The sequence below is a fragment of the Echinops telfairi genome, unplaced genomic scaffold (genome assembly GCF_000313985.2).
Source record: "Echinops telfairi isolate 266 unplaced genomic scaffold, ASM31398v2 ScPeMD7_23;HRSCAF=83, whole genome shotgun sequence".
NCBI lineage: Eukaryota > Metazoa > Chordata > Mammalia > Afrosoricida > Tenrecidae > Echinops > Echinops telfairi.
In genome coordinates, this window is record NW_022103920.1 from 59,328,547 (window position 1) to 59,344,044 (window position 15,498).

The 15,498-nt window shown below is 39.3% G+C and overlaps 1 protein-coding gene across 5 annotated transcripts in view; it reads right to left on the reverse strand.

Annotated features, from left to right (window-relative positions):
* Positions 1 to 14,334, reverse strand: part of HEPACAM2 (HEPACAM family member 2) — a 50,381-nt gene extending 36,047 nt beyond the window's left edge. For 3 of the 5 annotated variants that reach the window (XM_045288851.1, XM_045288848.1, XM_045288849.1), the window contains exons 1-3: positions 14,256 to 14,334; positions 7,393 to 7,746; positions 3,772 to 4,056 (exon numbers count right to left, since the gene is read on the reverse strand). In XM_045288851.1, coding sequence (XP_045144786.1) covers positions 3,772 to 4,056; positions 7,393 to 7,746; positions 14,256 to 14,334 — 718 coding nt within the window. The remainder of the gene's footprint in view (positions 1 to 3,771; positions 4,057 to 7,392; positions 7,747 to 14,255) is intronic. The other 2 variants (XM_045288850.1, XM_004702810.1) reach the window with 1 other exon arrangement.
* Positions 14,335 to 15,498: the final 1,164 nt, after the last annotated feature.

Genomic DNA, 15,498 nt, shown 5'->3' on the forward strand with positions numbered 1-15,498 from the left:
GAATGAGGAGCTGATGCCAGGGGCTTAAGTGGAGAGCAAATGTTTTGAGAATGATGAGGGCAATGAATGTACAAATATTCTTTACATAATTGATGTATTATGGATTGTGATAAGAGTTGTATGAGCCCCTAATAAAACATTTAAAAGTAAATAAATAAATAAATTAAAAAATTTTGCAACAAATGTATAAGTATGCTTAACATAATGGATTTATGTATTGATTGTGATAATTGTTGTACATGCCCTCAGAAAAATTATTTTTTTTAAAAAAGGGCGAAAAAATATGAAATATTGTTTGATGACAAACCTTGTCCTGGATTCTCATCAACTTTCCAAATGGATAAAAATGTCAACTTTTAGTACATTTGGAGTACCTCTGTTCCACCAGGTCATACTGTTATCAAGTTTTCTATTTAGAGGTTTTGTAAAGATTGCATAACAGGGTGCGACAAAAAAGCCTGATTTGTGCATATGGCACACTGCTTTTTGCCACCACAATAATGCACCAGCTCAGCCATTTCAGTGCTTCAGTTTTTGGCAAAAACCAGAATGTCTCTCGAACCCCACACATCTTACTCACCTATCCTCATTCTGTGTGACTTCTTTTTGTTTCCATTAATGAAGAGGGCCATGAAAGGTCAACGTATAAGAGGTGAAGAGAAAAATGAGGGAGTGGCTATCAGCCACCAAACAGATGAGTTTGAAAAATGCTTCCAAGAATGGAATAGCAGATTTGATAATTTATTAGGTGTAATGGAGAGTACTTTGAAGGTGATAAGTTTGTTTTGTAAAAAAATTTAAATACGTAGCTTTGAAAAAAATCCTTTTTTTTTTTTGGCATGGGTTGGGGGGCGGGACCCCTCATATTCTTATTTTTAGAAAATCAAATTTTCCTCATTGATTACCAATTAACACCAAGCATGAAAAGCTCTCCATGGTCTGACTCAATTTTATTTGTTTGGTCATTTATCCTACCATTCCTCTTCCTGAATCCTGTATTCTGACTTAGCTGGACCATTGCCATCTACTTTCATTTCTGGGCCTTGGCTCGTGCTGTCAGATATTGCTACTTTTCCGAACCATACATAGCTAACTGTAACTTTCTGGAAGCAAACTGCTCCTTAGGCAGAAGTAATATTTCTATCCTCTGAATTTGATACATAGACTGATAATAGTATTACTGTGATAATATGGACTAACTATCATATGGTAGTAATACAGTATTTACTATAGACCAGTCAAGGAGCCTTGATGGTGCAGTGATTAAATATCAGGCTGCTGAATGCAAGGTCAGCAGTGTAACCACTAGTTGCACCTCGCGAGAAAGACGGGGCTTTCTAGTCCTGTAAAGAGTTACAATCTCAAAACTCTGCAGTCTCAAAGTTCTGAAAACTCTACAGCCTCAAAACACTACATCCTCAAAACACTACATCCTCAAAGTTCTACCCTGTCCTACAGGGTCGCTGCACTATGAGATGGCATCAACGCGATGGCAGTGAGAGAGTACTGGCCAGTCAGGAGCATTGATGGTTATGTTCTGGTAAAACTCTTGCCTGGTAACTGACAGGTTCCAACAATCCCCCTATGAGGTCACTCTGAGTTGAAATCAATCTGGTCAAAAACCAGGAACACAGGCCAGTGAGTATTCCAAGTATTTTACATGGAGTAAAAGATTTAATTCTCCCAATAACTCTCGGAAGTAGGCATTATCATTGTCACCCTTTTCTGGATAAAGAAACTGAGGTGCAAAGAAGTAAGGTAGCAAACCAGAATTTAAATCCAGGTTTTATGGCCCTAGAGTTCCTGTCCTAACCACTGTGCTGCTTTGTACACTCCCCTGTGGCACCCATGACGTGCTACCCGATACGTCTTATTATACGTATGTTCTATCTTCTACTAAAATATAAGTTAGCATCCAGTCCAGGACTCAATGGTTCTTTGTCCTCAACTAAATTTGGCTGATCCAAGCAAAACATCCATGTCTACCTGCCCCTTACCATCACACCCCTCCTCTCCCAGAAGCTCCTTTTCCTGTGGGCCATGCCTACCTGATGGCTGGTGCTCACTTTTATTCTTAAGCTTTATCTAGTTGGAAAGTATAAGTTCTTTACATGGTTGCTGGTTTTTTTTTTCTTTTTCTTTTTACTTCATGGGGCAGTTCCACTGTGTCATATGGGCTTATTATGAGTCTGGAATCAACTCCATGAGCACAACAAGTGGGGGAGGTGGGCTTAATGATCTCCATTATATAGATGGGTCTCAACATGGAGGTTTCTTTAAGTCACATGGTAATGACAAACCAGGCTTCCCATTTAGGTCTGTCTGATTCTCAAGCACATCAATACTAGGCTTCCATGCCTCTCCTAGTATTATACATATGCAAGGAGCCTTTAAAAATTTGGACAAACTGCATTAAATGATAATAGAACCTTTTCAGGAATTTTTTAAAGCCCCTCCTATATTGGATCGGTAAGTGCATAAATGCACTAGGCGTAATTCTCTCCTTCTGACTCAATTAGCTAAAATAAATATTTTCAATCCAAAGCGGTCAGTAGAGTTTTCCCTTGACCTTTCTTCTCTTTTCTTGAAAATAAACTATTGACATATAATTCACATATCATACAACTCAATAGTTCAACCATATTTAAAATAGTTGTGCAATCACCACAATCCATTTCCCAACCTTTTCTTCTTTCATGTACTGATTAGTGTTCTTTCCTTATTCCCTGCTGTCACTGCCCCAATCTCCCCTACCATACTCTAAGAAACTACTAACCCAACTAGTGTTTTTATCGATTTACCTATCCTGGATTTCATATACAGAAAAACATAAAAAAACAAAGCAAAATAAAAATACAGTAGCCCAACAACAATAACAAATTAAAATTGAGATCACTTCAATTGAAAAGAAAGCAGAAGATATTACAAATGAGAAAAAATATAAAATGTGTCTATAGAGAGTTCAAAGTTAAATATTAATGGACCCAATGCACTCTGATAGCAGGGCTATTCACATCCCTGGTCTATGGTCAGAGGAGATGCTATTGCAGTTATGCTCTGTGTGGAAGACTTTCCAACACAACAGGCTATTGGTTCTCAGTGGGTAGAGGTTTTGCTCCCCAGAGGACATTTGCCAATGTATGGACTGATGTTTGATTGTCACAAGCTGGCGTGCGTGTGTGTACGTGCATGCGCCCAAGCATACTATAAGTATCTAGTAGGCCAAAGCTAATATGCTGTTAAACATGCTATGATGCAGGGGTCAGCCCCCAGCACCCCATGACAGTAACAAATTGTTGTCCAGCCCAGAATTCACTAGTGTAGAAGTTGAGAAAACTTAGGCTAGGTTGAAATTAGAATGCAATCCTAATTCAACACATTAGATATGGTCTGATGGTATGGAGTGTCCTGATGAAAACTATAAAGTGATACAATAATGAAAGGAACTGTGAACAGTGAGATCACACAGTGGATGAAATCCCAGACTGTATCTTGGATTGTTTTGGGCCATTATGGAACTTCATCTTCAATAAATGGGGTTGTGCTGATCAACATATTTCATGACAAGACAGTGCTTAGGAAATAATAAAGAAAAGGGTGTATTTTCCTATGCTTAGGAAGTGTGATAGGAACTACTAATGAATTACTAACTATCGTGATCAAAAACAAAAGGCAGCAGGTGTTGATATTTTCCATAACTACCTCTGTGAGGCCTTCCCAGAAGAAAACTCATGAACAGTTAAATAAACAAACCAACAAAAACCAACTTACAATATATAGTGGGCATAATGGTGTCACTCTCCAACTCACTGACAGGGTTCTTTACCAGGCAACTGTAATTTCCAATGTCGCCTTTAGTCACTGGCGTAATATGAAGGGTCTTGTTTTGGGGAGAAAATGAGTAGGTGGAGCTGGTACGGACAGGCCTTCCATCTTTCAGCCACTGGTAAACAAGCCGGGTACCCCCTTTCACCAGGCATGTCAGGGTCATGTTCTCCACATACTCCACTGCCCCAGAGGAAGGCTGAGTCTGCACCACTGGTTTTGTGACAGGATCTGCAATGTTAAGAGAAACAACAATATTTTGGGCACCCATAGAATTATAATAAGACTCCTTCAAATACTGAAAGTCTGGGGTAATGATTCCAAAGTCTTATATTTTGTAAATGTCATTAGTTTAGGTAATGATTAAAAAGGAAGAATAAAGAGGTGTGGGTCATTAAAATATTTGTACCAAACTCTCTGCTTTTGGGTAGATGCCAACTTCTAGAACTTACTATTCAAGTATTTTCTAATGAAATTCTGTATAGAGCATATAATTAGTGGTAGAGAATTGCAGCTTCCAGACTCCCTTTTCATTGTGCTTCTCCAACTAATGTACATTTATTCTATTCCCTTGATCTGTTCTAATGTCCCTGCAGCAGCCAACTGTTTATGGGGAATGGAGAACCTCAACTCCTTTGCACCATATGAAAAGGTTCATATGTTATGCTACCTGGGGAGCTGACGTCATGTTTCAAAGAATTGTATATGCACTGCTTCCTGCTCCTTTCTTGTACGTGAATTAGTGATATGCTTTTAAATTCTTTTATGTTTACTTTGTAACACTCTATTTGTCACTTCAACAAACTATCTGTAAAAATAGAATAAAATGTGCATTAGTGCTTATATGAAAATAGAGAAATAAAAGAAAAATCCAACAGAATTCCTGTTGTATCTTCAAGTCATAGGAAAATAGTTTTCTTTTATAGCCTGGTACACAGTAGGCATTTAGTGTGATCTGTTAAATAAATTATTAAGAATGACTAAATATTTCTTTCCCCAAATTCTGACCCTGGATTTCAGCAGCCTTCATTATCCTCAAGGCTCTTGACTCTGTTTAATAGGGAAACCCAGAGTTGCACAACAAGAGGAAGAAAGATGAAGAGGTTGCTTGATCTGGCAATGCTTCTTCTTTGCATTCGTGGATATATATATATATATATATCCTTGGTGGCAGTTTAGGGTAAATGTTGGACTGCTAACCAGAAGGTTGGCAGTTCAAACCCACCAGCCACTGTGAAGGAGAAAGATGAGGCTATCAGCTCTTATTAAGAATCACAACCCTAGAAATCCTACATAGGGTCACCATGAGTTGGAATTGACTTGATGACAGTGGGTTTACTTTGTTTATATATTCTACATATATGTATTTAATACTCCCCTGCTCTGAATGCTTACAGGACACAGAAGAATAAGATAATAAGAAATGGACAATTGGCCTCTAAATTTAGGCTTTTATTTCTTATCAAATTTCTAATAGGGGTTGGGGCATGTCCCTTAGGTGACTCATGGTCACATTGACAGCACTGAAAGACCCAATTTTCCAGCCCAGAGAAGAGGAACGTTGAGGAGAAAGTAGCCAGATGAATGAGAACTAGTAGGTGAGCTACTAGTGAGCTCAAGGAGGATGCTACCAAGTGATTTCCGTTTAATTTAATCCACTTTCTTCCTTGGTCGGAACAAAGGACTTGGAATAGTGTCTGTTTACATTATTGCCATTTAAAAAGAAAAAAATGCATGCATGTATGCTTATTATATAGAAAAAGCTTGTATTTTCTGATTGTTTCCCATGTGTGAGACATGTGGGATGGAATAAGCCAAATAGGTAGCATGTGAACAGTCTTGTATGAGGAGAACCAGTCATCAGAATGGAAACCGGTATTATGATCACACACTTCCTCTAACCGTGTAATCCGAATGTGGATGGTTCCCAAGAAGTGATTTCTTTCTGGCACTACATGCCTATTGAGATCCGAAGCAGATCCATTTCCACTACCCTTTGACAAGGAATGGGTGTTCTATTAAAATTTTCATGGGGAGATAGGATACCACACAGGAAAACATCATCAAAAGTCCCTGTGAGTGTGTCTTTTCTTTTCCTAAAGTCGTTGGCAGGCATCTGCTGCCACACTCCCCATCTCTGTGCATCCAGCCTCTCCAGACACCCGCACTGTCACTCATTCCTCCTACAGATATTTACTGCCCACTCACTACGGGCAAGCAGCCAAAGGTGCAGAAGTAGCAAACAAGACAAAGTCCTGGTTCCCATGAGCCTTGGATTCTAGGTGGGGAAGTGAAACAAAGAGCAAATAAAACTACCTCATATGTCTAGTTCAATGTAGATCTCTAGATAGTGTGTGTGTGTGTTTGGGAGAGAGGGGTTATATACCACATAGGGTGGTCAGGAAAGGCTTGACAGATACAATGACATTTGGATTGAGACCTAAAAGGAACAAGGGAAGGAACCCTACTTGATATCAAGGGTAAAAGCAATGTCGGTGGATTAAGCAGCAAACACAGGCTTCCTGAAGTGTGTCTTGATAGTCTTCTGGGAAGAACAAGGTGTGTGAGGAAAAGAGAGGTAAGAAAATTTTCAGAGAGATGCTGGGTTTGTAGGGGGGGAACCTTCTGGGCCTTCATCTTGTTAGGAAGCAGACTGATTCTGTGTGTGTGTGTGTGTGTGTGTGTGTGTGTGTGTGTGAGAGAGAGAGAGCGAGAGAGAGAGAGAGCGTGCGAGCGCACACAAGTGAGCTGCTAGGTGGTTATAAACAGCAGGAGGCAGGATTAGGAAGAAGGAGGCTAGTTGTCAGGGAAATGGCAGTCCAGGTGAGTTGAACAGGCCAGTCCTGTAGGTAGTGAGGTGTTGAACTTGGTCTGTCTGTTGACTGTAAACACAGGGGTGCTTGTTTTGGTGAGCTAGCTGTGGAGTGTGAGAGAAAGAGGGGTCGGTGATGGCTCCTAGGCTTGTGCCTGAGCAATCATTTATAAAAATGATATTTATAAAAATGGGGAACTAGTACAGTGTTAGAGGAGGAAAAATCTAAAGTTGAGGATTGGACATAACACATTAAAACTGTTGCACTTCAATGAAGACAATGCTTACTGGAAAGTTTGTTGACCACAATACCCCTCAGAGTACATTTCCTGCAACTTCCACTGTTCCTTCACACAGTCTTTGTGTGAGTTTCATCGTCCCCCAGTTACAGAATTGTTTTCGTGTGATCAACATAGGCCTCTTCCCAGCGTCCTACTGAGGAAATTAGAATTTCTCCATATCATTCTATTAGCAGCTGTATGCGCGACAATTTCCAGGCAAACAAATAACGAGGGATTCTTAATGCTTCATTACCTTTTGCCGAGCACTGGGCACAACCCTTATATTCAACGTTCTATTTAACCACCAGAAAGTCCCTTGATGTAGATAGCTATGAAGGTGATAAGACACAGACCTTTGAGAGCTAATTTGCCAAAGGTGCAGAGCCAGGTTCTAGAGCCCTGGTCATTAGATGCCCGAGCCTTTACTCACCAGGACGGTTCCCCACTGACCAAAAATACTTAGAGTGGACTCACCATCAACAGTGACTTGTATCTTCTGACTAGCTGAGAGAGTTCCGTTTCCCTGAACGTTGACCTTCACGATGTAACTGCCTTCATCAGTCAATTGCAGTGGATTGATGAGCAGGGATGCATTGGGTGGCATCATGGTGAACTTGTGTTGGTATTCCAGGTCAGGAACCACAGACTGATTCACTGAGCCCAGTAAGTACTTGGGCATTGTGTGGGGCCTCTCAAACAGCCATATGATCTGAATGCCTGAAGCCAGAGTGTCGAAGCCGTAGTTCACGGGGAGGTAGAGGGCCTGGCCCCTGATGCCGTGGATGGTGTGCGATGGCACGGTGACTGTCAGCCCTGAGCAGGTGCCTGCTGTGAAGGAAAGGAAAGTTGTGAAGACCCTGAGCCACATCTCACAATCTAAATGGGCAACTTCAGAGAGGACGGGATCGGCGAGAATCCTTTTCAAGGACAAGACGCTTCCAGCTACTGCTCATTCTAGGATCCTGTACCATACTGATCCTGGTGAGGTAAATATTTGGCTCTGAAGCCTTCTGTATTTCAATAACTCCACCCAAAGAGTACAGCTGATGACATGGCTTCTGTAAAGGGAAGATCAAAAGGAGAAGCAGAAGTATGATTTATGACTGTAAAGAATACCGTGCAAGGGAGAACTGGCAAGAGGACTCGTTGCACAGTCCAAAACCGTGGACTCTTATTAACCAGGATTCTGTTAACATTGACTGTGTTCATGTGTGAAAGTTGGACACTGAGTAAGTACGACTGATGAAGAAGCAGTTGCATTTGAATAACGGTGCTGGTGAAGAATATTGACAGTACCAGTGTCTGTCAAAAGAGCAGACATCTGTCTTGGAAGAAGCACAGCCACAGTTCTCCTTAGAGGCCAGGATGGAGAGACTTCATCGTAAATACATGAGACATGTTGTGAGGAGCGACCAGTTCCTGGAGAAGGACATTATGCTTGAGGGCAGGACAAGGGGGAAGGTGCCCCACAGGACGGGCTGACACCGTGGCTGCAATATAGCAGGTGCTCAAGCACAGGACCAGTTGTGCGGACGGCGCGAGGTTGGGCCGTGGGTTGTTCCGATGGCCACAGGGTCACTATGAGTCGGAATGGACTCCATGTCATCTAACAACAACAGTGGCCTGTTTTCTGGACCAAGACTCACCCAATCATGCTATGTGATTTGCAAAACACTGGCAGGCTCTTTTTCCCACCTTCTGATTGGCTTGAAATTTCTTTGTGATAAGTTTCTTCCCTTGAGGCAAGGCCTTACATTCAATATCCTGAAGAAAAAAAACCTCAGGATATTTGAAGGTTTTAAAAATCAATCTAATTGATAAAAATGTTTATCAATTAAATAATGTAATTTTATCATCTATTTGATTCCGACTCATCGTGACCCTATAGGACAGAAAAGAACCGCTCCTTCAGGTTTCTGAGACTGTAAATCTTTCATGGGAGTAGAATGCCTTTTGAGAAGTACATTAAGCCATGATTCATCAGGATCAGCCCACCAAGTTGCATTTAAACATTTTTAAAGGACAGTAATTATTCCACAGCTACAATATTTTAATATTAAACATTCTTCTGGATGGCAGCATTTTAGAACTTTCAAAACATAATAATTATTTTACAATTTCAATTTTTAATATGCAAAGTGCCTATCCCCTTTATTGCTTTGAGTTAAAATTGACTCAATGGCAGAGTTTGCTTTCTACTAGGAATGAGGATTTTAAGTTAGAATATTCAAGGTTAAAATAAAAATAACATGCCAATAATATAACTAGATTGAAGTTTATTTAATATTTAACACACGAGGCAACATTTCCAAGAGAGCAAAAGATGTTCCAGAAGGAAAAAGACTCTTTACAGATTTTTATAGCTCAGCTTAGTGATTATACACTCTTGTGTATAAATATGGAGAAACAGGGCCAGCATTGTTTGTGAATAGCATGTGGATACGGAGGATTCAATACAATATTTTCTTCAAGAATAACTCAGATAATTACCAAATGACCTTAAAACAAAACTTTTATTCCTCCATTTGGATAGTTGTCAAAACTATCTGCCCATGGATACCTCTTTAAAATAACACAGTGCCCAAGACGAACATCCTTTACGATTTAAGCTAAAGTATCGTTTGTCTTTCAGATGGCTTTCTGGAGACCAGATATAGTCCAAGGTTTAAGATTCAAAGAGTCCTTGGAAGAGGTGGTTTTAATTCTGATGGCTGCAGAAAATCTGCATTTCACAAGAGTTAAAAAGTCTGTCCACACAAGTCATCTTGGGAAAGGTAATCACTATTAGAAAAGGCGAAGTAAATAAGAAGATGTTTTTCGCACATAACCTCTTGGAAGAAATGAAATATGTAGGCTTGCTCATATGAAAAATCAGGTTCCCACTACAGTAGCTCTCTCTCCCTTCTACAGTAAAGCTGGGAACAGGGGCCCATGATTTGGGGCTCTGGTACTCTGGTAGGAGTTCGTGAGTCCCTGGGTGGGCAGGGATGATTGAGCAGTCAGGAGGGCCATACACACAGACGATCAGAGGGGTTCGAGGGAAAAGAGACTTCCAGTCAATGGAAAGGAATGAGATGAGCTAAAAAGTAGCTCAACACGTGAGCAAATATATAGAATTCCTGACAGCCTCTGTGTGAACTTGTGATTAGTTTACAGTTTTTGAAAAATAATGGACAAGTACATTTATATTAGTAACTTAGAGAATAACAAAGAAATTTCAAGGCATGAAAACTTGCTTCTGTATTCTTTTCTGGCAAATGCAAGAATGATAAATTTGGAGTTGTTCCTCATGTGAATAATTAGGAAAAGAAGGAACTAGAGATAGAATTTTATAGGAAGGAAGTAGAAAATCATTTTATTTCCCCGAACATCAGTTTTCTCTGTGTAAAAAAAAGGGGAGAATTAGATTACATGCATGCGCTCTAAGTTCTTTCTATTCCCTAAATTAATGCTCTTGACACCCTGAAATGTGTCATCGGGGTAGCAGCGTCTTATGTTTCTTAAGTGTGGGGAAAGTATCTAACCATCTATTTATTCCCTAAATTTCAGTACAGGGAAGGACTGCCTCAAATCATGAGATTCATGCCTTTCTTGCAAAATGAACCATTTCTAGGAGGCCGAGAGCAGAGGCAGTATAAAGAAAATTATATTCCTTGCTAGCATTCCTTAGCTTATCTATAATTTATCTGATACAAAAAGGCATGGGCAATCTCTAAGTCAAATGATTGTGACAGCTGTGCCGTCTTTCACTGTCATACATGCGCATTTGCAAAAGCACACACATTTGAAAACAAATTTAACTTGATGTGGAAATACTAACTCTATTCAGAGATATTGGTGGCAATATATTATTTAAGGTATTATTGGATGCTGCTGTTTCTAAAATAACCCCAGGAACTCATTTTGTCCCATTTCAAAATTATTGAAAACATCATATAAAATGCTTTTTTTTCTAATAAAGTGGTTTCATTTTCCCCCCCTGGGATGCAATATTTGTTTTTAAATGAAAAAAGGTTTTTTTTTGCTTTCCATTAGTTTATAGAATCTCCAGTCTTTTCTTACTTAAGAGGCAACATTCTGATTCAAGCTGCAAACATCACTGTTATTTTTATTCCACTGATACTTGCACTCCATAGTAATACATTCATACTATGACAAACCCAGTGTTTTTCAACTGTAACTACCAGGAAAATTGAACAATATAATCCTTCCCAATTGAAAAAAAAAGCAAGTACATTTACTTCTCTACAATGACTGCCCCCAATGATACCAGTGACACACGGAGTTCAGTCAGAATTATACTCCGATCATCATAGGTCAGTCTATGGTCAGACTTTACTGTGGACCAGTAAAGTCAATGGCCAAACTGCTTACTCCCACGGTCGTGACTGTTTCCTGGCAGCCACTAGGTAGCTTTTCCCAGCAGTGGCAGGGATTTCCACTACTCCTTTTGGAGCTCATGATTTGAGGCAGTCCTTCCTTGTAGTGAAATTTAGGGAATAAATAGATGATTAGATACTTTCCCCACACTTAAGAAACATATTCCCTTGCAATTCATTTATATTTCCCCAGTGCAGATGTAATGAATCTATGCTGTCAAAACAGTAGTTTACTAATCTTTTTTTAATTAGCTTCATCTGGAGAAATTTTCAAGAGCTCTTTTCTATTTGCATGAGAAAATATAAAGGACTGGTACTGCTGATTAGAAAAAATCAACCTCTGTATGAAGAGATTAACCTTAATCAAAGACGTACAAATACATTACGATTTTTAAATCTCCTTGGACCAGTTCACATAGTGAACCTGAATGAGTGCTAGGTTTCAGTATTAAGTTTGATTTTATTAGCAGTTTTAATGTGTTACAAAGAAACCTTGGAGAGCCAGCCCTTGATGGGATTGCCTTGCTTTGTGCCAGGTCCCACATGGGTGCAGCCTTTAATAGTCTGCAGCCACCCCTCTTCCTGGGCTTGCTCCAGGAAATGACTTGAGGTTTCCTTCTCTGAGAGGTGTCCACCTTACACAGGTTCCAGCTCTCACAGGTTTTACTGACAATGAAATATTATGAAATGGACTAAGATTTTCTGAAGGTGCTCTGGTGGCGCAATGGTTAAGTGGTTGCCTGGGAACCAAAAGGTTGGCAGTTTGAAGCCAGCCGGCAGCTCTGTGAGAAAAAGAGCTGGCCATCTGTGTCCCTAAAAGACCACAGCAAACCCCACGAGGAGGCTGACTCTGCCGCACGCAGTTGGTAGAAGTCCATATTGTAAGAGTAACAATATTTTTTAGTATAAAAATGGAAACTCTGTTTTCTGGTTTGGTTTTCATCTAAAGCATTACACTATACCTGGAGGGGAAAAGCAGAAGAATTCCATACTGGACAATTTGTGCTTGTCACTTGGGGCCACCACTGTAGATGTCTTGGTTAACATATTTTTGGTAAAGGGAGGAAGTCTTTTATCTCATAAAAATGACCTAAAATGACAGCAATAATCTTGCCTCTAAGGACGCTTTTAAACTTATAGCAACAGCTATACAGAAATTACAAAGAAGTATACAGGATTAAGGAAGACTTAAAGTCTGACTGCAAAATGCATCTATATTTCAGCACCAAAAGACTCCCTAGACCAGTTTCACTGCATTGAATATAAACAGCAGGCTTCACCAAAGTGACCTCTAGATGTAACTTGAAATAGTTGGCATTTACTTCGCCATTGTCAGACATGGTATTTGCAGACACAACATGACTAATGTTAACTGAAAATAAACGCATGCATCTTTAAAGAAAACAGAAATTGTGCCGTCGAATTTTCAGTTGACTCAACAAATGTCATTTTTGTGAGACTGTTTCTTTTCCTTTAAAAAGTAAAAGAAGCAAACAAAATTTCATTCCTCAAAGCAAAAATTTTCATGTTGCCTGTTGTCTTTACAACATACTACCTGTGGAAAAAAGTAAATTTGAGTAAGAAGCAAGTCTTAAGAGATAATAACTATTCATAGTTATTGAAGTAGTTTATGCAATTATTTTTATCTAAATAACATACTTGAATATAACTTTCCATATTTATGGGCCCAATATTCAGTTCTCTAAGGTAAAATTTATTTATTTAAATCTAATTCCTTAAATGAGTTGCCACAAAGGTTGTTGGGCTAACTACACTACCATTGCTTATGAAATGGCAAGAGTTCTCTCAGTATAAAATTAAAAACAAGTGAGGCTCTGGCATACATAATAACACATGAAGTTAGAAAAAGTTCAAAAAGGGTAATTCTTTAACTAAAAAATAAAAATTCATTACAGCCTTGACTTTGATAATATAACCACCATAGTGATTAAGCCTGTCACAACTCTGGAAAACTCAAGTGCTTTAAAAAAAAAAATTGTGCAAACCCACATTTTATATAAGTGGAAAGATGGACCACATTAGGTAGAAATCTGAATAACAATCACAGAACAGAGTATAACAGTAGAGGAAAGGTTTTGGATGATAGAAGAAGGCAAGTCTTAAACTGCTATTTTAGGTAAGATGTTAATGTTTAAGAGTAAAGGTCTTTTAAAACATTTTCTCTGTTGACTAGAAACTCAACCCGAAACTAACTTGATTTAAAAAAAGAAACTGAAAAACACAACGGAAAAGAGACGGTAATATTTGGTAAAAGTAACGTTGACAGATTAAAAAAAACAATGGTTACATTGAAGAGCATCTTCTTTGAGCTCCAGCGTACAAGGAGAGTGGGAGAGAAATAAGGTGCAGAAAAGAATTTTAATAGGACTAGTCACTGGGCGGGGGGGAAAAAAGAAAGACTAAAGGTATTTTGGTGAAATAATACTTCCCAACACATTTCTCTATTGTGTATAAAATATTTATTTTGGGGGTCAATTTAGTTTCACCTACAAAAATTAGAACCTCACCTTTCCCCATATTCTTAAGATAGGTAGTTTAATATAAAGCAGAATCAACAGCTCATAACAAAATCTTAAAAATAATTGAAAGCCAGTTTCATAAAGTGTTTTGAGTTTCACTGTGAGTGACCATAATTGCATGACCTATGAAAATTTTGCCATGGCAAAATGCACAAGGCTGTGGATCCCGTGTGTAAACTCTGTAAAAAGAAGGCATTCATTAGCTGAACGAGTGCTATTGACGGTTAAGAGCTGTTCTGAGAAAACCAAACTGATCTGTCCATGAAAGGTCATTCGACTAAGAGCTTCTGCTTCTTCTCTGGAACACAGTGAGCTATTGTTTAAGAGGCTCTAAGCAACTCTTAGATCCCTGAGCCAATCCACAGCCTACAGCAAACGTTTACCAAGGAGGTACAACACAACGCAGGTAGTGCCTTACCTAAGAGCAGGAGGCATATTTTGCATCGGAAGACCCCAAGTGTGCTGCTGAGGGGCTCCATGAACGCATCCTGTCCCATGCATCCAGCGCCCTGTTCTTGATGCTAACTTGGTTCATGGACCAGCAGCTGCCGGTTTATTTGCTAGGGAAATTAGCAGTGAGGTAACAGACCCGAGCTGGCCTCTTGCCTCTGTGATTTGAATACAGAATGAATGTGTATACAAAGGACACAGGGAGTGGGAACACCTGTTCTATATGTGCTCAGCAAGAACACAGCCTTATGGCTTTCAAACAGTTTTTTAGTGATTGTCAGTAATTGTCAGTGTGCTTTATAAATTATTCTTACTTCATGACAATTACATGAAGGGAAAGCACTTTTACATGACTTTGTGTGTGGGGGGAAAAACCCAGGATGAATCATAATGACAGCATATGGTAAATGTCCTTGAAAAACAAAAAGCTGATGTGGCTAAACTATGCAATTAAAAACTTTTAATTTTTTAATGAAACAGAAGATTTTATGTATCTGCTCAATAAAATTGTTCATGAAGTTACCAGTTCTATGGTAAAATTTATACCAAAGAACCATAACAGAGAATCAGAACATATTTAAACACACACACACACACACACACACACACACACACACACACACATATATGTTTACTTTGGTCATAAAGGGCTACTATGGTTTTATGGACTTTAAGGTTTCATTTTATTTTTTAAAGCAAAGCACAGGTGTGTTTCCTAGTGACCCTGAAGCATGGACTGCACATAATTAAAATGAAAAGCCCATGCCAACAGATAATATCAGCAGTCTTATTTTGACAGCTGAATCACCGAGGAAGGGCCCTAATGACCAGAGGAGATCTGGCTCTACTGTGGCGTGCAGGCCGCGTCGTCTCGGCTTAGGGTAGACTGATTTGCTGCATACGCTCCAAGTCCATCCTCATTTGTGAGAAGGCTCTGGCTTGCGCCTTCAAGTCCCAGAACGAATCCGAGTGGGTAGTGAAGGTGCACTGGGGTCGTTCATTGGAAAGCAGAACGTGCCTTTAGCATAACTAATAGTAAGAAAATATTGAAGGTAATTTTGAAATCCAAGTTTGGAAATAAATTTTAGCACCATGGATTCCAACTTGTCTAGAAGGACTTCTTTTTTTTTTCTTTTTTAACATTTTATTAGGGGCTCATACAACTGTTATCCCAATCCATACACACATCAATTGTGTAAAGCGCATTTGTA